At 39.5% G+C, this 20,767-nt stretch overlaps 2 protein-coding genes across 3 annotated transcripts in view; both read left to right on the top strand.

Moving 5' to 3' along the window:
- Positions 1 to 156: 156 nt before the first annotated feature.
- LOC147054411 (uncharacterized) lies at positions 157 to 1,672 on the top strand. Its single transcript, XM_085916536.1, has 4 exons — positions 157 to 299; positions 435 to 523; positions 734 to 943; positions 1,334 to 1,672. Exons 1-4 carry the CDS (start codon positions 278 to 280, stop codon positions 1,337 to 1,339), a joined length of 327 nt encoding a protein of 108 aa, XP_085772662.1. The 5' UTR covers positions 157 to 277; the 3' UTR covers positions 1,340 to 1,672.
- Positions 1,673 to 3,501: 1,829 nt separating this feature from the next.
- Positions 3,502 to 20,767, top strand: part of igsf11 (immunoglobulin superfamily member 11) — a 49,545-nt gene continuing 32,279 nt past the window's right edge. The window contains exons 1-2 of one of the 2 annotated variants that reach the window (XM_085917277.1): positions 3,502 to 3,988; positions 17,650 to 17,679. In XM_085917277.1, the coding sequence (XP_085773403.1) occupies positions 3,928 to 3,988; positions 17,650 to 17,679 (91 nt within the window). In that variant the 5' untranslated portion in view covers positions 3,502 to 3,927. The remainder of the gene's footprint in view (positions 3,989 to 17,649; positions 17,680 to 20,767) is intronic. The other variant, XM_085917278.1, reaches the window with a different exon arrangement.

The following is a 20,767-nucleotide window of genomic DNA, read 5'->3' as shown; positions in this document are numbered from 1 at the left end:
ATAAATACATATGAAGCGGGGGGGGGGGGGGGCAATTTAATGCAAAAATTCATTAAGTGGGCTTCATGCTGCAGTGTTACGTAGTAGTGAATGGTAATTGGTAAAAATGCGTTTGCGCACCAGGAAGCTCCTGAGAGGTGCGGCTTGGTTGAGTCACGTGGTTTCAGGTGTGGCTGCTTTTGGTTGAGTCACGTGGTTTCAGCTGCGGCTGGTTTATTGACGCTCAGTGCTTCCGGTTTGCTGTCATAGTTGTCGCTTGGATTTGCACGAAGTCACGATGAGTTTCAATCTTAATGATGGTAAGATTTTACTTCAAGAAACTTTTAAATATTATTGTCACCTAATATGATAATGAACTTGTCAGTTGCATGCTCAACCTAAACTTTGAGTGAAGTTCATTGAAATGTGCTGACTACATTTGTTTTCATTTCCAGCGATGGGCGGTGGTGAGGAGACCATGACAAAACAAGAGGCTAACAAGGACGAGTTTAGCTGGCCTTGGAGTAAGAAGGGTGACGATAAGGTACTTTAATTATTACAATTTTTTTAAATAAATGTGACTCAGCAGTTAATGTATCTGTATTTCGATTGACTTGATTGTATTTGTTTTTCTGACTGACTTTTACAACAAAGTCTGTCTCAACAGGTACATTAGGATTTGTTTGTGACATCACTGACATTTTAATTGACAAATACTTGAATTGAGGTGAAAACATCTGTACATAATTCTTAGGGTGACAGCAAGGCCAAATCCGGTGACAAGAAAAAGTCATCGGATGGAAAGAGCAAAAGTAAAGATGGGAAGAGTGGTGATCATAAGGATGGAAAGAAAACGGAATCAAAGGATGGAAAGAAAAAGGTTCATAAGGAAGGACATGGGTCCAACACATCCTCCTCTTCTTCCTCAAGCAGCAGCAGCAGTAGTAGTAGCAGCAGCGACGAGGTGAGTTTTTTCGTTGATTTGACAACCTTCCGATCTTGTCACGCGGCTGTCACACCTTGTTTTGTCTTACTGCTATGCAGCCACAACAGGTCTCACCTGCTGTGCCGCAACACACCCTACCCTCGTCTTGCTATCTGTGATCTGTGACTATCTCCGTTAATATTCTGCAGCCTTTCTCACAGTCAGTGTAGTTTCCCGTGAGTCACATTTTTGTGAGGGCGAAATAAACAGGTCACACGGTCGAATATTGCTTTCGCTACTTTTTGTGCTTATTAAGGGCCAGTGCTGGTGCCAGAACTATTTATTTATCAAATGAATGAGCTGTGGCTCTTACTTTAATAAATCATCTTATGGTCCTGCAGTAAGCATTGCCCTTTTTTGTCATTTCAGGGCTGATGCTTCCTAAGGGGCAGATCTGGCGTGCTGGCAGTGTGTGTGTGTGTGTGTGTGTGTTTGTGTTTGTGTAAATGCAATTCAACATTATTCCATTGCCAGCAACGTGCTGGTCTGCTGTAAACCAATCTTGGAGCTCAGGGTAGTCAGTCAATGGTCTGACAAGTCATTATATCTGAAAGCATTGTGTATTTTACCACAAGGTGGCATTGTTTCCTTTTCTTGGTGGTGTTGTCAATCAAAAGTCTGAAATTTGTGCTATTTTGTAGCCAATCAGATCCTTGCATGTATGAAATTAAATAATTATTTAAAATAAAACCATATATCTGTCCAATATTTGGTCGTTTTATATCTTTTTCTTTTTTCCATTCGTAAATAAAACTGTAGACTTTGGAAATTATGCAAAAAGCTCAAAGAAAAAGTAATAAATTACAGAAAGGTTACACATCTAAAATTATTTATTCATCTGACATATAATGGAATTGACATTTAGTATAAAAGATTAACAGGACTTTAAAATCTTACATATGGAGAAAGGAAATGAGAGAAATTCTCCATACTTGTGATTAATATGAAATATCGACTATAAAACATTTTTATGGCCCTTCCCCTGCTGCACATCCTTATTAAGTGGAGCCGATCCCAAAAAGGAGAAAAGACATGATACACCCTGGAGCAATTGCCAGCCAATCTCAGAGAGCACATGTAGTCAAAGCACCATTCACACTCACATGGGTCACCCACATGTTGCCTGCGGATACTATGTCGCTCTCATGAACCTCATGAGGAGCCTGCACGGACCTGTTCTTAAAACACTGCAGCTCATAGATAGTGGAACATTGTGTGGAATGTGGGAGGAACGTTCAAACTCCACACTGGAAAGCCAGCAAAGATATTCCAATGCAAATATATTGCCAGATTTGAAAAAGTATACAATTAAGAGATGTGAGACTTCAAATATGCTCATGATGATCAAGCAACATATGCAATGAAAAAGTGTTCACAAGCAGGATGCATCTGTGTCCTTCTGGCTCAGTCTAGCTACCAGACTCTCATGTAGCGCCTCAGTAATCACAATTCAAATTATGGTTTATTTCACTGCATTTGTGTCCCACAACAGCCTGAGTGTGAAGCTTTTGACGCAAAGCTATTGTGCCTAGAGATGTTACGTAGTTTAGTCCGCCTTGTCTTTGAAAAACACATTTTCTATCTCCATCACAGACACAAATCTTGTCCAGACTTCTCCTATGCAATTTCCTGGATATAAGATTGAAAACCCAGAACCCCCGAGACACAGTGTTGTGCTGCCGGCACTTATTATATTGATTTAAAAAGGTGTGTTTGTTGTGTGTTGACCAAGACACAAAACTGTGATGAAGAAAACGTGACAAATTAAGTTGTTGAGGTGTTTGATCAGTGGATCAAATATTGAATGCAACATCTTTGATTGCACCCTGCTTTCCACCAGAAGACCGTCCAAATAAAAATATCAACACAATGTTCAGTGAAACAAATACTTTTTTTGGAAGGTGACAAAGAAAATCTTAAATATTTTTGCAACAAATGATACTAAGATAAGTGTGGGTGTTTTGTTTTCTATTTGCTTCCAACGCAATTCATAAGAAAGTAGACATTTGCTATTGATGCACATCATTTCCAGCCTTTCGTGGGCCACATAAAATTGATGTGACTGAACGGATATAAGTCTGTATTTTGATACCTCTGTTACAAAAGAAAAGACTCATTGCAGTTAGTCGATCTACGAATGCACCACAAGAGGGCGCAAGTACATTTCACTCCCTTTTCTGGCGTCAACGGTCTCTAGGCAACAGCCGGACTCCAGCTGATTTCTGCCACTGAGGCGCGTCAAGTTCACGGAAAAATTTGAACAATGATAGGAAGTTGAACGTGTTCCCAAACAAAGTACAAGAGTAAAATACTTAGTTGGTGCTTTTGATAGAATGTCATCACAGAGTGAACATATGACGCATATTAAATTGCAAGCCTATTCGTGGAATGCCACAGTTTTCAAACGGGTAATGCATGCTCATGAATATGTCATATTCCTCACCTGTTTACGATTATCGGTTTTAGTTTGAATGATTCAAACCGGAAGTTAGAATCCTTTCAGGTAAACTTTACACCCGGTCCAATCAGCTGCTGCAGATCAAGCGAGGAAGCATGGAGCGCCACAGGACGCGCTGGAGACACTCACCAACGCGGCGGGGAAACGGACAGTTTGGGACGAATTTTTAACTTGCATTCAGACACTTGTGGAGAGATTCAGATCGGGCTTTGCACCGATTGCAAATAACCGACGGGTTATTTACACAGAAGACTTGGACTGATCCGCTTACGGGCATCGGAGGGTGGGACGCACCATCACGGGAGACAGCGACCGGTGAACCGGAGCGGACATGAATTGGGGCTCCTTTTGGAGCACGCGTGCAAACATTTCACTTTGTTTTGGACAAACAAAGTGGCTTAAGCGCGCTGCGTAAAACCCCACTTGTTCCATGCCACATGCCATTACAAGGACGAGTTCTCTGCAAGGCAACTGAGCGGACCACAGAACTGAACAGCTCGGAACAATGGTGAAGTTTCATAACTCGGACCTTTGGATAGCCTGGATGGTCATTTTCTGCATGGAGGGTGAGTCTTTTTTTGCAAAACCTGGAACTTTTTGTTGGCAGTGATTTTACGCAGCAACACAATTAAACCTATTAGAATGACTGATGAATGTGTACACACACATCTTGTCTTGTCTGATAGTGTGGAAGATGGAAGAGCTTTATTAAAAAGCATCAAAGGATGAAAGGAACAAACATGCATGAAACACACTAATTGACAGCGCTTAACCCTCAATAATAATAATAATTATAATTGTATAACGATAAACAAGCAATAAAAAAATCAAATAAACACATATAAATAAACACAAATAACTCAATAAATAAATGAATTAAAAAAAGATGGAATTGTGGTATTGGGCGCGTGCATCACAGCCGTTCGACGCCCCCCCCCCCCCTCTTATCCCCCTTAATACTTATTTTACCCGGGAGTCAAATCCCCACATTTCCACCAAACTAAAGCTAAAGCACCGATTTCAAATAACTTCTAGCTCCTCAGCATGCAAGCATGTCTGTCCACAGCACTTTGGACTGTTCACGTTTGATCCATGCGTGCGCGCTCTCTCTCTGCTTCTCGCTGTCTCTCTCGCCCACGGAACGCAACTGTTGCAGATCCACCAAAAAGTGGGCGAGTTTGCACTTGGAAATGAACGCAATGCGCGGTGGTTAGGATGCAATGATAATCCACGAGATTAACAACAAACATTCTGACCAGACAGCACGCTCGTGTGTGAGCGACTGCAGCTTGGACACCGTTATTTCAAATTAAAATTTAACTCATGTTTTTGACCAGAAATTGTCTTGCAGTACCAAACAACACATTAAAAAAAAAAAAAAAGTTACCTGAAAGTATATCAGGGTTTCCAGCGATGCTTGACATCTTGATTTTTATTTCCATGAGTTTAAAAATTTTGATTTTTTTTTTTCTCCATGATGTAATTGTGAACATGTAAATGAACATACTTTTACTTTAAGTGTAAAATGGTGAAAGTTCTTTTCGTAACCTTCGAATATTTATGCGTGGAAGCTATACAAATTGTGATGGGATAGCAATAATTAGCCATATGGGCTGACCTCTGAGGTCAAACTATCCGTTCGGACACAGTTTTGTTTTTCAACTGGAAGCTTATTTGGAACAACTTGACTGTAAAATATAATGGAAACAAAATTCTCAATTCTTGCATTTTAACATTCATAACTGCCAACTGGTAAGCGTAAAAAAAATCAGCCACTTATAACGCAAAAGAAGGCTTGAGAGTAATTAAAGGTTTGATGCAATCTACTATTTTTTGTGATAGAAGAATGTTTTTTTTTCGTCTGATTTCAAATCATACATCTTCAGATTCAAACTTGACGTTCATCTGAGCAAGTCCCAACACCCTGCCAGCTTTTCCACTGGACCATATGTACACACACACACACACACACACACACACACACACACACACACACACACACACACACACACACACACACACACACACACACACACACACACACACACACACACACACACACACACACACACACACACACACACACACACACACACACACACACACACACACACACACACACACACACACGGGCAAGGCCTGTCAATTTGGATGTGACAGTCTTGGTGTTAGATTGAATTTAGTTGTCGACGTGTTTCACTTGGCTGTTCACTTATTTAGCCGTATTCCACTGCAGTCAGACGGTGGCTCGTCACTTTTACTCAGGTTCTTTTTCCTCCGTCTCGCTCTCACTCTCTCACACACTGACACACACAAAGTAAGATTGTTAGATTGGTTCAATCTGGGCTGGTGTCTGACCAAAAATAGTTTGGATTAAAAAGACTATACTAAAGATATTTTTCAACCGTGTCAGAATGGAAGTTTCCAAGGTTACTGAATGAAAATCCAAACTGTTTTGAGGGACACTTGCTCCGCTTCTTCACTCTTCTTGTGCCTCAGTGGGAAGTCACAAGTGCGTCTATAAATACATTGCAGCGTATCGATTGTCGTGGCTTGTTTTGGCCGTGTGTACTGACCTCAACGCTTTGCATGTCACAATTTAGCCGTAGATTGATCGCCTGATTATGTCAGGAGACATGAGATGGTTTGTTGCGGTATTTTGTGACCTTTGCTTTAAATCAGCAGTAACTCTGCATTATGGGTGGGCCCACAAAATCCAGCTACATTTATTATTATTATTTTTTTCTCTCTTATAAATACTGTAAATATATTTAATACAGACCAGTGAAATAAATAATTTGCACATTTCAACTTCAACTCTATGAAAATTAGAACACCTTTTGATTCCGTCTGGAATTTGATCAGGGGTTTTCTAGAAAAATACACATCTAAAGTTAAAATAAGATGTAATATAATAAAATACACATTACACAGGACACCACTCTGCCTTTGGTCACCATGGCAACATCTTTTTACAGCCCTGATGAAATTACCTAGCTTCCTTGAAACATGTTGATTTCAACTAGCCTGCAAACACGGGTGTGATAAGTGTACTGTAATTTCAAATTTTTTAAGTTATTTTGACCAAAACATGACATTTTGTTTATACATTTATAGTTCTCCCTTTTAAATATTTGGCAAAAGTGAAGTCTTGGCTCTTCTTAAGGGAAGTTTCCAGTCTTTCCAAAACAGACAGTGGAGGCTCTATGCTCTTAAACTGATTGGTTCAGCTACCGTCACAATGAACCCCTCATGGCGATATCAGCACAGAGCTGCTCTGTGCGTGTGCCCGGGCTTAATGTTTCACCCAGAACAGCCCTCAAGGGGTCTGGGCAGGACCAACATTGAGTTTCAATCAGTTGACCACATCAAGTTAAAAGAGAAGGTGTATTATTTTCAAACATTTCAACAACTATTCTAAGTACCCACAGAGCACGGCACATTTATCAAATATTCCCGGACATTTTTGCGATTATCTAACAGCTCAAATGACATTGTCCCTCTGTTTATACAACCACTCGGGGTGTTTGTCGAGCTTTTTGGCATTCAGGACGTGCTTACTGACATCAAGCTGAATTTGCACTTTCTTTGTGAACTTTATAACCTCTCAAAGTTTGAAAAGACAGCACTAGCCTGGTCACTTTTCGATCAATGTGTCATTCACACCATACAAAATATGCCTTTCGTAGAGGCAGTGATGAAATTTGCTGTAATTTACATAATATTGCCGTTAGGTCACACGTGAAGTATTGTGAAGGCGTGATTTCCATTTTTAGGCTGTGCTCACACGTGTAATTTGGTTCTTTGGTGCCGAACAAAGCAGATGATGATAAACGGCTCATCAAATAACATATAGATGAACCTGACTTAACAGCGTTGGTGACGTGCTTATGCAACAAACTTCCATCTGTCCCAAAAAAAAAAATACTGTTGTTTGGATCGATGCCAGAATTTAGTATCGGATCACTTTGTGATTCCGTCACTTATAAACAGCCTGCTGCTCTAAATCACAAATCCAGCAATATCATAACGAGAATTATCGTGGACTGATATCAGAGGAGACAAGTCAAGATGGTTAAGAGTAAAAAGTTTCAACGCTAACTTTTGAAGTGTAAATGCGAGACTAGAAAAGCAGAGCTCTCAGAAGTGACAAGCCGCATGCCCACTCTTACATCATCTCCATTTCTGTGGAAGAAACAAAACAAGACGCATTCTTCCCAAGCATCCAACTTAGAAGCTGCCTCTCACCGTGTAAATCCTTCCAAAGCTGAATTCATGTGATAAATAAATCCTCTCTGTGTCAGTTTTATCTGATAAGCAGCATTTTTTTTTTCCACTGCTCTTTCCGCCTGCTGCTAAAAAGGAGCAGCTGGAACGCGAGTGTTGGACAGATGGAACTTTCCACCTCGATTATTTTTTGCACTAAAAATAGGCTGTCAAAAAATTAAAAGACCGCCGGGACTGTTGGCAAAGTGCACGTTCGTGTGTGCATGTACGTATGTTTTGAGCGACACAGGCCTGGAGAACTTCAGACGACGTGGTCCTCAGATGACGACGGCAGCGGTCCTGGGAGTGTGAATGAATAAATGATAGGCAGATATTTGGAGGAGAGAGAGAGAGAGCGCGGCAGTCGCTCCGTCATACAGCCTCTTAAGCACACATTAAAGCGGGGCCTGAAGGCTGCTCGGCAGTTGGCCAAGCATCTGGGGCAAACGTCTGACGTGGTCACTGATGTTTGGGTATTTGAGGTTTTGACTTGGTTGGACCTTTTGTTCTGTGTGTCACATGAGAAAGTCATGAGCATGCAGGTAAATGTAGTTTCAATTTTACCTGATGCTTAAATTGACTCGATTTGAAAATATTGGTTAAGGAGATCTGGACCATCCGGAAGTAAACACTATGTTTGGAAATAGATTAAGGCCATTGACGGAGCTAGGATTTTTTTTTTCTTGGGGGGGGGGCGTCATAGAGGGGCCAAGTAATCTCAAGGGGTCAGCAAAAAAACTACAAATCCTCAAAATTCTTCAAAAAACCCTGATAAACATCCACAATAATATCCCTAAAGGGAGCGGTTGGGAGATATGGAAAAAAAGCTAAAGGTGGGTAGGGAGGGGCAGTGCCCCAGTGGCCCACCCCTTTAGTTCCGCCAATGTGTTTTTGCTACATAGAAATGAAAATAATCTGCGAGGAAGACCATTTGTTGTATGTGGCAAGAACCAGTCACCGACATCAGCACTCTTCAACCCAAGTCTGAAAACGATGATATCTGCAATCCTGCAGAAACGCTTTGCATTCAGATGAGATCATGTCTTCGATTGATGCTGCTTATCAGTTGAGTGTGTGTGTGCGTGCGTGTGTGTGCACTTGCGTGTGTGTGTGCGCGCTCTGTGCTCATAAATTTTTAGAGCTATCTCTCATGTCGTTCACACCTTGCTGGTTCTGAAGCTTTGACAGGATCTTTGCAGATGGGTCCTCAGCATCACATCATTTTGGCACGTAGTGTTAAGGTGGCTTGGTTGGTAATGCATGTCGAGATGATTTAAAGACGTTTTATTTTCAACCTTGCCCTCAAAACAAACTACCTTGCAATTTTTTTTTCAATTATAATCATCAAATTTTATGTACAGAATGGCTTGACCGTTTCCCCACATTCACTGTCCCTATTATCTTAGAGGGCATTTTATCTGAACAAACCTGACAGAATATGTTAAGACATTTCACACTTCACACTCTGCACAATTAATAAAACAATTATCACCGATATAAGCTGCAGTGTTTGTCATCATAGGGATCTTTGAGTTCAGATCAATGATGAAGGAAACGCTTCTGTGCACATGTGAAAATCACAAGTGTGTGCTAACAGATCGTCGAGCAAATAAATTACAGTTGATCCCAAAGGATCACAAGGTCCCTGGACTGTATTGACGAGTTCCAGTAGTTGCTTGGCTGACTAGTATAATACTTTATCAACTGAGCTGTTCAATTGTTTCTTTTAGGACAATGTGGTAATTATTACAGAGAATTGGGGAATTAGAAAAAAAAAAGAGAGCGAGAGATAGAAGGCATTGCGAAACTAATTGCTTTGTTTCAAAATTAAACCAGTTTTCAATAGATTTGAAAACAGCTTACATAATAATCACAGTATCGCCAATTTTAGCCATGTTTGAAAAGAAATAACCAAGCCTTGCCAACGGGTTAGACAATAGTTGTGTAATTCCCGTTTCCAATTCAAGATGCAATGCAGATAGCATTTAGAAAAATTGCTGATTTGAGTTGTGTGCTGGTACAATTGATAACCGCTGACCCATTTATATTCATGCAATCATCAGGGACTCGATGTTCAATGACAACAGGCTTTATGTTTCTAAACAGCGGAACATATGTTGTGTTCGTGTAATTCAAAATTCCATTCCCCAGCTGACTGCAGCTCTGCATTGCTAATTTAAAATTGATTGTTCATTGATCTACACAAATGTCCAAATGACCTCGTGGCACTTGATGAACCCGATCGTGTGGGGACATAATGCAAAGCCTCTGACCTCCATAATATATATATATATATATATGTATATAGAGTACGCTACAGGAGCCTCAACCAGTCATATTAGGCAATAGCAGGCATAAAATCTGACGTCTCTGCTGTACAACATCCGCATTATGTCCAATTGATTCTATTTGTAAACGGAGCAGGCCATTGTCTGGAGAATTTACAGCCCGCGAGTTGTATTCTCGATGACGTCTTTATTATTTGACTCTTGTAGAAATGTTCTGTACACACAATATAAGGGTCGTTTACAAACATTCACAAGCTTTGTGTGTGTTAAATCAAAATGATATGATTGTTGTTCTCCCTTTTGCACAACGCAAATACAGATGACAGCAAACGGCAACTTGTTTGAACGATTTACAAGATCATATTTGCAAATTTATGAGCCAAAGAGAGAAGCTTTTTGTTGCCATTAAATTTTGCATCCTGAAATTAAGATTGAAACTACACTGTGCTTCACACATTATTTAAGCTTTGCAATACAGTCTTAGAAAGCAAGCGTGCCAAAAGAGTAGAAGTTCTCCCCGGAATGTTTTCCTCTCCAACAAGTCATTATCCAACTTTCAGTATTTCTAATACAAATGTATCTGGAATATACTTTCAATTCAATAGAGCATGAGAATGAGCCTGGAAAAAAAAAAGCGGCTCTGGAAACCGCAATGATCTTAAAGCAGATTATTGGATTGGAGCACGGCATTTGATGCTCCACACAGCTTTTCTGTATTTTCCCTAAGGTGCTTGTGGTATCCAGGGATATCGACGTTGCTACGAAATGCTCTTCTGCCCGTTAACTTCCTTTTGATTGTTGTGAGCATGCAATCTGTGATTGAAGGGCAGACGGAGGTGCATACTGCACGTGGCAATCAAATAGATGTGATTGTGGGAGCGATTTGAAATCCAATCAGCTGCTGGAGGTTGGGAGATTGTTTGTACAGTATGAACAAATCTGCAATTGGATTTAAAGATGCTTTTTTTTTTCTCTCCTTTAATATATGGCTAGTCGCCACTCGTATTGTAACGTTCCGGACAATGTTTAATGAGCTTTAATAATTTTGAGTAAATTTACCATTTAACTCACACACAAGCAAATCCATCCACATTCAGGCAAAGTCAAACAATCCATTTAGCTAGCATCTATTCAATTGGGGTAATTACCCAGAGACTATTAAAGTGTTACCGTCTGCGCACCAACACAACTGTAATTACGGCCAAGCGTGCGGAATTCCATTTGACTATCTTTTCCATTGTTACGTGATGACACAAAGCATAGTGTGTAGAATATTGATGAACAGAAAGTGAAAGAAAATGTGAGCCAAGGGTGGTGAGGGTTCTCCAAAGAGCCTGTGAAACTCTAATAAATATATCTCATAATCAATGACACAATATCAGACGATCCATCTTTTCTGGCCTGTCAACTGTTGACATTTTCCTTTTATTAAAGCTGTAAGACCAAACAGTATTTTTTATTCTTTAATGATGACATGCAATGATCAATGACGCTATTGTACTCGGGACAGGGCTTCTATTTTAACACGGGGCTTTGTCCCATTTCAGAGCAATTTCTTTGTGTTGGGAAGATGATTTGGGGATGGAATGTGTGTCTGGGATGGTTAGAGTAGAACACGCTCCTTCTGCTTCTGCATGATTGGAAAGCTGAATTGTTGTGGGGATATAGAATTGATTCATTTGCGTTTAAACGCCCCCCACACTTTTTTTTTTAAATGAAGGGAAAATTTATTCACCTGACTATATGTCGGAGGCTTCTGGCTTAACTTCCTCCTATATTGAACCATTTAACTCGTCAATCTTCCAGCCGGGTAGTTGATTTACTGCGTTCTCATATAATCTCCCCTTTCCAACCCCTCGGCTTCATTATTTTCCCCCAAATTGCATAAATATAAATCAAAAATAATGGTTCTTTGCACTTCATTTGCACTTGCCACCTTCCCAGCGGAGACTCAGGTGGATATGATTATTAATAGAAACTCCCGTTTATGACGTCAGTTAAAATTCACACGTGTCTTAAATCTCAAAAGGGATTTTTGTTCGTCAATGGTTATTCAATCAGTGATGTAAAGGCGAAAGCATCTTCTCCTTTTGACTTTCACTCCGCTTTTCTTCTTTCTCCAGCTGTGTTTTTACCCTGTTGCTAACCTGCCCGCTTCCCCTTCTTCTGCTTTCCAATGTGACTCTCAAACACTCATTCATTCTCTCCAATTTCACTCTGTGACTAATGCATTGCCTTGTGTTTCGTTTTCTCTCTCTCTTATTGAAAAAAAAAAAAAAAGGCCTCCATTCTCTTCCTGAAAGCTTTGTGGGGTCCTAAATGCTAAATGGCAGTCTGTCTCTGCCAGGCGCCCGCTTAGTGCCGGTCGGTCTCCTTGGTGATGAGACACATCAGGCGGTTCTGTACCAGACAGTGAGCAGTCTGTGGTTTGTGAGTGTGCACGTTTCAATTACTGTACGACTTGGATACACGTTTATATACTTTAGGGGAGGACAAGGTGCTACGCTGGCTGGATGTGTATTCACTGGCATTCATTTGCATTTGAATACATGATGTTTCCTGTCAGCAGGTCCCTGCCAAACAAGCGGGCCTTGTTCTCTCTGCCAGGGGCAGCAGCGGACGGAACGGGGCTCAACGTGGTATTGCTCGACATTGGCACAATTCAACCCCGAGTTAAACTCTGCAGACACCGCTCTTGGCCTCTTAAGAATTCCGTCCATCTGTACTGGCATTATAATAAGAATTCGATTCTCAGGAAATGGAAATGAGTGACTTTGTGCTTGTTACACAGCAGATTACTACATCGTTAGGAATATAAAAGGGGCAATTCATAAGCGACTGATAAAATATTGATGTTTTTATAAGAAAGAGAAATTATCAAAATAATGCAATGGTACCTTTTAAATGTAAATCACCACTCATACCTGTCAATTGCTGAGAATTTGTTTTTGAATTAATCCCTATATATTAAAAATGTCTTGGATTATTTATGGGGAGCTATGGGTGGTCTCTCGACTTAATCTCAAATAGGACTTTGCTAAAAAGGTCGTATTTGATCTTGTAGTTAATGCATTATTTACTTGGGCTTTTAAATTATGGTTGTGAATGCATTTACTTCATCATCTAAGTAGATTTTTCATGATGATAAGTGCAGTATGTGAGGACATTAACTGAGATTTACTGTATACGAGAGTTGGGTGGCTACAAGAGCATCTTATCGAAATGTACATCTGCTGTGGGATAAAATGAGAGAAAAAAAATATCGGACTTTTCAGCTTGTTCATACAGACTGACTGTAAATTGACCTCATGATAATAGCACATGCTTAACCACCAGGCAATGTTCCGCTTTCATCTCATTGTGCCAGACGCAAACAGATTTGAGTCCCTTCACACTTTTTCTAATTAAAGCCTGATTTGCGATTCAAAGACAGCAGCCTGGTTGGTAATGAGCAAAACATGTTTGACTTGTGTGCTAAAACACGGAGACTCATTGACTCTGTGTGCTTGTGAATGTTTTGTTGAATTATCTTTGTGTATGTTTGTTGGTCTTTTTGTGGTATTTTCAAACCTCCTTTGCTGCAGATTGCGTCTTTGTGTATGCATTATTTTGACTTTCTGGACATTGGGGCCAAGAGTCTTTGGCTAACACAAGTGTATAATTGACCTCAGGAGACATTTCTCTTGGTTATTATAATAAATGCCTAGCTTTCGTAATTATTTGCCTTTTGACTCAGATATGATGTTCATTAGTGTTGTGCAATCGCTCATTAATGTGTTAGTAAGACATTTGAACACATAATTGCCTCTTTTGAACAAATACGACTCTTATTAAAACATTAAGCAGCCGATGGCCAGCGAGAGCATTGAAGATAAAATTATGAAACACACCAACTAGCTTTATGAATTTTTTTTCTCAGGTTAGAAAACATATCCAAATGAGCTCATTGGAACCATGACAATGTCATTTACAAAAGTAAACTTTGACTGATCACACCTACAATATTGGTTTGAGTGCATCCGTAAACCCTTCAGGTGCAAATGAATATTATATAAGCAATATTAAAAGGTCTGATCATCAAAGATTAATAGTTTTTGTGCTGTAATGTAGGCTAGGACCCATGAGGATTGTGAGCTGGAATGGAAAACAAAGAAATCATTTTCCATAAATAAATAAATACATTAATAAAAAGATCATGTAAATAAAAATACATAAATAAAAATAAATATATAATAAATAAAAAGATAAAATAAATATAGATAAATAAATACAAATAATTGAAAAAAAAATACGACGGCCTCACTCCTGCAGCCTGCCTTGCAATGAGTTGTATTTCCAACGACAGCTAGTGTGGAAAATGGAATATGATCAATGTGGGGCAGTTTGTGTTTTTAGTTTGGAAATTCTCAAGGACACTATGAGTGTGTTGTGCGTCTTTGTTTGGATGTTACATCCACTTGAGCGGACACACAGTCTCACTCAGAGGCATTCACACCTAAACAATCTCACAAAGTTCTAATGAAGCCTCTGCGAAACAAACAACTTGATTAAGACTCAAGAGAGATTGAGAATCAGGTGTGACTACCGTGGGTCATGAAACCATGTGTGAAGGCATGCCAACAATGTGCTTAAAACATGGCAGCGCAATTTTTTTTTTTTAAAGAAACACTCCACCTCCTGAGGGAGCGTATTCTTTTGGCATGTTCCATCTCTAACTTTGCAGCTCACTACCCAGTGATTGTCCTTTTACTGAAAAGTGTAGCTTTGCCTCAGGGAAGAACATGTCTGTTCTCCTTGAAGCTGCATTTCTTCTACGTCCACTGAGTCTTTTTTGTCTTTTGAAGCAAAACAAAACACAGGCACCGCTGTGAGCTGTGAGGCAGAATGAAACTGAACCAAACTATCATACACTAGTTTGAAGTGCACTCAATCCTATAGCTCAATGAAAACAAAGGATAATGTTGTCTAAGCCCATTATAGCGGGACAGGTAATAGAACCGATCAACTCATTGCGATCGGAGGAAGGCAATGAAAGAGAAGTGGATGCTTTCTGCTTATTTCCAAGGGAAATCAAGTGCAGGTTTCAGCGTGATTACTCCACCAAACATTATATTTACACTGCAGGTCCAAAGTGGCCATTTAAAAAAGAAAATAATTATAATTATAATTATAATTATATATATATATATATATATATATATATATATATATATATATATAAACATTTTATTTTCTGTCTATTTAGTTGTACATTTTAATAACATTGTTGGTGGGAACAGAATATTTTGTTGAATTGCTTTAGCTGTCTGCTGTTCTCAGGTTTAATATCGGAAATATCTGGAGTCATTTTTGAATAAAAATGTGTTTTCATTTATATTTTTATGTAGTGACAGGGTGTGTGACGTTTTGGGAGGGGGGGGGGGTGGGAAGAGGTGGGGTGATACAAGACTAGGTGTGTGTGTATGTTTTTTTGCTGTCTTTATCACCATGGAAACTGACATGAGGGAATGTCAGGAGCTTGGCAGTTGAAACCAATTTGAATGGCGGTAATGGGTCCGAATCGTCTGTAAATTGCCTCCTATCCTCAGTTATGCCCAAATCACGTAATGGGTTTTTCACACAACCACTTTGTTTTATATGAATGGCACACCCAGTGCAAAGTAAATTGCATGTTTCTAAAAACACAAATGTTCATTTCAGGTTTTTTTTCTTTTCAGTAACATTCATTATTTGAAAAGCCATGCGGGTATTCCCGTGTGACGACAAATGTACAGTAATGAGCCCTCACTGCCCTCACTAATTTGTACTGTTAATTTATGTTTGGCTGTTTTTTTTGTTTTTTTTAGCTTTAACAGCTGTGAAAATCGCCGTATTAACTCAACGCAATTCTTTTAAATGTGGTGCATGCCCTGTTTTTCTTCCCTTCTCCTCCCATGAGCCCTTTGCTCCAGCTGCCAGCTGACGGACCTTTTTTAGATTGAGGTCAGCGCGGGCCTCGATGCTTAACCAATGGAGAAATGATTGCTGTTCTCCGTAACCAACCCGAGAACAGTGAGGTCGCTTGTCGCAGGTAGCGTGAGGAGTTGACTAGCGATGGCGACATGAGCAGTCAAGATCAGCCAGGCAAAACATCTGCCTCACACCTCGCCCCCTTCAGCACTCAGCCAGAAAATACGGAAGATGATTACTTTAGTCTGAGTGACTTGTAATTTGTGAAGGGAATTCATTGAATTGCCATTTAAAGCACTGTTTGTTTGAGTAACTCAATGAGGCATCACTTATGTGTAATAATGTCTAGTTAGTTAAATGAGGGCAACACGGTGATGAGTGATTTGCATGTATCACGGTTTTGCAAAGTCTTGATGGCAGCCTTCTTATGTATCATTTACATTTTTCTTCCATGTTTTTTTTTTTTTAATCAATTGTTATTGGTGTGTGGTCTTAAGTGAGGTGCTCAACGTGATTGTTGAGAACTGCCAGTGAGTAGAAGAGGGGAACAGAGTAGCCATTTTTAACGACAGCTCCATTAATGATGATATCGGCAACATGAAATCAATTGGAGTCCATCCAGCTACTGTCCAATTTCATTAAGGCAGAGAGTGGGAGAGAGAGAAAGAAAGGGATATTTTATTATGAGTCATGAAGGACCCACTGAGGGTGACAGTGTCTGGTAACCTTTGGGTGTTTTTCGATAAAACCTGAAGTCGGGAGTCCTAAGAAATGAGATTTTCAATTGCAATAGTACAATTGCTGGATAGGCATTCATGCACAATAATTACTCTGGTGATTGCCAGTGAAGGATTGGATTAACTGTCCTCTGTCAGGACACAAAAGTAGTCAATAGCCTGTATGAACACACAACTGTTTCCATCACTTCAGAGGACATTACATTGACTTTCTCATGGAAAGTCATTAAAACACGAGTATAATACAATACTTGATAATAATCCGGCAAAGTCAACCTGGTGGAAAGGTGTCTATGCTTAATTGGAATGCTGGTTGCCAATGATGACTTTATTTTTTTTATTTTGGCAAGTACAACACACTTATTAGAACTTCATTTTACATGGCTTTTCCTGATGAAGTCCTTATCCTATTTATATTTTATCTACTTACATTCTGACTACCAGAAATGGTCTGATTCTCTAAACATTCCCGACAACAACATAAACCGCAGCACTCAGCCTTGAATAATGAACAATTACAAGCAACAAAAACAACAAAAAAAAAGGTTGTGAGTGACACGGCTCAATAAGCAATTACAGAAGAGGGACGGTAAAGGTTGTTGACGGAATCCAAGCTTGTGTGAGTTCTACAGGGCTGCAGTTTATGTTGCTGATGGTTCTGTAATTGACCCCCCCACCCCCCACTCTGTGCGATGTTCATTTATATGCACATGTAGTATTCACTCACTCCACCCTGTGTTGCATACTGAGAGGTTCTAATTTTGCATTCCTTCCATACTTAAGGTCATCAAAATACAAATACAGCACTTCACACGAAACCCATATTAATCACATCAATATTGATAAATCTCTCACCCTTTGAATCAGAACCGAGCCTTTTAATCTGTGCAACGGCAAAATTTTGCATCGGATCTCGACTGTGAAGTTCACGCTCGTACAGTAAATCGGAACATGTCAATGATGCTCTTTTATTTTCTCGTTTTACAGGTTCAAGGTTTGACACACTCACTGGAAAAGGTAAAAAATCAAAAAAACAAACACACGCACCTAACTAAACACACAGATTTAGTGATTACGACTATGTTGCATTATTTCGTTTTTTTGCTTCTGCATTTTCTTCGTTATGGTAATAGTGACCCTGCAGCGCATTTTATAACAGATTGAAGCTTACCGGTTTTACGTCTACGGCCTTCCCTCAGTAGGGCTCGGAGTACTTTAGTCCGTAATAATCCCCACCATCTGCTGTCTCTCTTTACTACATTTAGTACGTGCTCTATAACGCTTTCGCTATATCGTTTACCGTTTTATTTTCTCCTCTCAGTTTCTCTTTTGGGATGCATACTAGTGTCATTGTAGAGCGTAACTTTCAACTTTTTACAACTCCTCCACTTTATACTACTCAATCTCAATCTGACAGCTCTCTTGTCCTTCTCTTCTACTCCGCTCCATCATTTTGTCTTTATAAGGCCCCCGTGCTGCTTTGCTTCTAGCATTCTGGGTGTCACCACACACATCTCTTGTATCTTTCAGTTTATACGGAATTACACACAAACATTCTCCACAGCTTCTCAAATCCTAATCTTTGTTTCTGTCATTGACTATATCCGCTGGGAAAATCTTTTCGAATTCATTAGTCAGCGTATAGGCTGCACAATATCCAAGGAAAAGTACTGCTTCACAAATGTTCTTCTCGTATCGGTGGATTATTAATGCCCCCTCCCAAAAGGAAGGATTTTAATAACTTGCTAGCACAACTTTTTAAAACTAGACTTCTTTCCAAAGTCTGATTAATTGTCAACCCCCCCCCCTCCCTGAATAAAATATAACATCAAATAAATGATATGCTAATGTGTAATTGAAAAGTATTCCTCTCAACAACAACAACCACAACATTCATCTTGACTTTGGCAAATGTTGTCCGTTCAATAGAGTCGGGTGATTCCTGGTCCATAAAATGGAAGTTCCACTGTGCGTGAAAGACATAACACCCGCCGTGCTACTACAGTTTATGATGCTGACCAAAATACCGCCAGCAAAGACATCATCTCCTTGACGTCATCCATGTTCCGCACACAGCTGGATTAACAATGAACCAATGGATTAGTGAGTGTGAAAAGAAGTCCGACAGAAACAGACTGACAGAACGCAGTGACGCCTGTGTTTACTGGCTATATAATAAAAGCAGGGACACTTCACATAGATACCCATAATACCCAGAGATTGTCATATTTTGGATGACATGAAAACGGCATCACTAATTCCTGTGCCCATGATTGCCAGCTGTTCCATTTATGCAAAAAATGGCAGCTCTTTCTCGGCTGGTCTCAAAAAGCTCTCAATCGCTGTTAATTTTGTCATTTTCCTCTGAGTCTCAATTTTGTTGCGACGTCATCACTTCATAGTTCCTTCATTCTGCAGCGGGTTTCAGAGATTAAGAGTATTTGCGAGTAATGATGTGCTCTCTGTCGGTGATGTGATATATAAGGCAGAGTCTATGTTGATAATTGAAATGCTGAATAGACAGCTCAAGCTAATCAGCTTAGAAATGTAGTCCGCAGTCAATGGATAATAAAGAGGATCTTGTCGCAAAAGAGTCTATTACCACCCCTGTAATGAGAGTTCGTGTACTATATGATCTGAGGACAATAGATGGGTGGAGAAATTAAGAGGGAGACAGAGCAGCGGAGGCTGAGATGACACTATAATACTGAATTGTTCCTCCCCCCCACGAGAACAGTATAAATAGTTAAACCAAAAATAGAACCATATGAAGAAAAATATGGAGTTGAGATTGAAATTAATAATCTGAATAGAATTATTAATAATTCGATATATCTATAATACTTAATACATATATATATATATATATATATATATATATATATATATATATATATATATATATATATATATATATATATATATATATATATATATATTTAATCATCTAAATAGCACATTTGTGTAACTGGTAAATGAATGATAAATGATCATTTATGATAGTCTAGGCAAGACTACTTAACCAATAAGTGACCAGCAACTTTTTTTCTAGTTGGATCCGCTTCTACAAATAGTTTGCGGTGGTCCGTAGTGTGTCCCAATTGAAAGTGTCAAAACTAGTAACTAAAGGCATTAGTGTGGTATGGTTGAAGAAGAATCCACTTACTGAAAACTCACATGACTTGCCTATTTGTTGACCCGCCTTCCTCAGTGAAACAATTATTCATTCAAAGGAAAAAACAAGAATGGAGGATGGTGGTTTGGATCAGTGAACAGATGGAGTTGAATTTATAATGAGCTGGAAGAGGTGAGGGTGACAACTTGGACATGTTTCTGTGATTGACAAGAGGGGAGAGAGGTGAGAATGTGCTGCTGTCTTAAGATGTTGCTCTGGGGAGATTTGTTTTGAAATGTGTAACATGGCAGCTGTCCTAATACTTTTGTCAAAATACTTTGGAATTGTTGGTTTAAACCAATACGCATAGCTTGCAGCCTTATTGATCACAGAGTTATTTGTTTTAGAACTGATCCAGGCCTCGTTGTTGTTCTCATGCATTATTCAGAAAACATCACACTTGTGCACGATCATCTGTGGTTCTTCTTGTCATGTAGTTTGAGTTCTCTCTGTGTGTGTGCGATGCACTTTTGGACATCAGTCCAATCACTCTTGTTCTGATTTTCCTGCTGGTTAAGAAGATCCTTTTCATCGGCAGATACCTCTGAAAAATATTCAATTTTATGCCGAGCATCGCCACCCGAGCCTTCAATATCTTTGTGAATAATTGACATTTGAGGTGAGGTTCTTTTTGATGTTCTATGCATCTGCTTGCGTGCCATATAAACTCCTTTTGCTCACCCAAGAAGAACTCATTACTCAGTGTGGCAGCTATCTTGTTTCTAATTTTTTTTTTTTTTTTTTTTTTTGGGTGAAGGCCACTGGGTATATTTTATTTACACCTCTGTGAATTATTCAGAGAAAGTGTTTCGAGATGGAGCGAGCTCGCTAGCTAACTGCGAATGGTTACATTATTCTAATGATTCCGCTCAGCCCCTATATATGCATTAGTGCACGGCTGCAGTTTCGGTTTTTGGTATAGCGAGATTG

This window comes from Syngnathus leptorhynchus, chromosome 7 (genome assembly GCF_054491065.1).
Source record: "Syngnathus leptorhynchus isolate UIUO chromosome 7, UIUO_Slep, whole genome shotgun sequence".
Taxonomy (NCBI): Eukaryota; Metazoa; Chordata; class Actinopteri; order Syngnathiformes; family Syngnathidae; genus Syngnathus; species Syngnathus leptorhynchus.
The sequence above is the reverse complement of the archived record's forward strand: the minus strand, read 5'-3'. Positions and strand labels throughout refer to the sequence as shown.

Coding starts and splice junctions, on each gene's coding strand:
- LOC147054411 (XM_085916536.1), top strand. CDS start 278: ATGAGTTTCAATCTTAATGATG. Junction 300..434: donor GAGTTTCAATCTTAATGATG/GTAAGATTTTAC, acceptor TTTCATTTCCAG/CGATGGGCGGTGGTGAGGAG. Junction 524..733: donor GTAAGAAGGGTGACGATAAG/GTACTTTAATTA, acceptor CATAATTCTTAG/GGTGACAGCAAGGCCAAATC.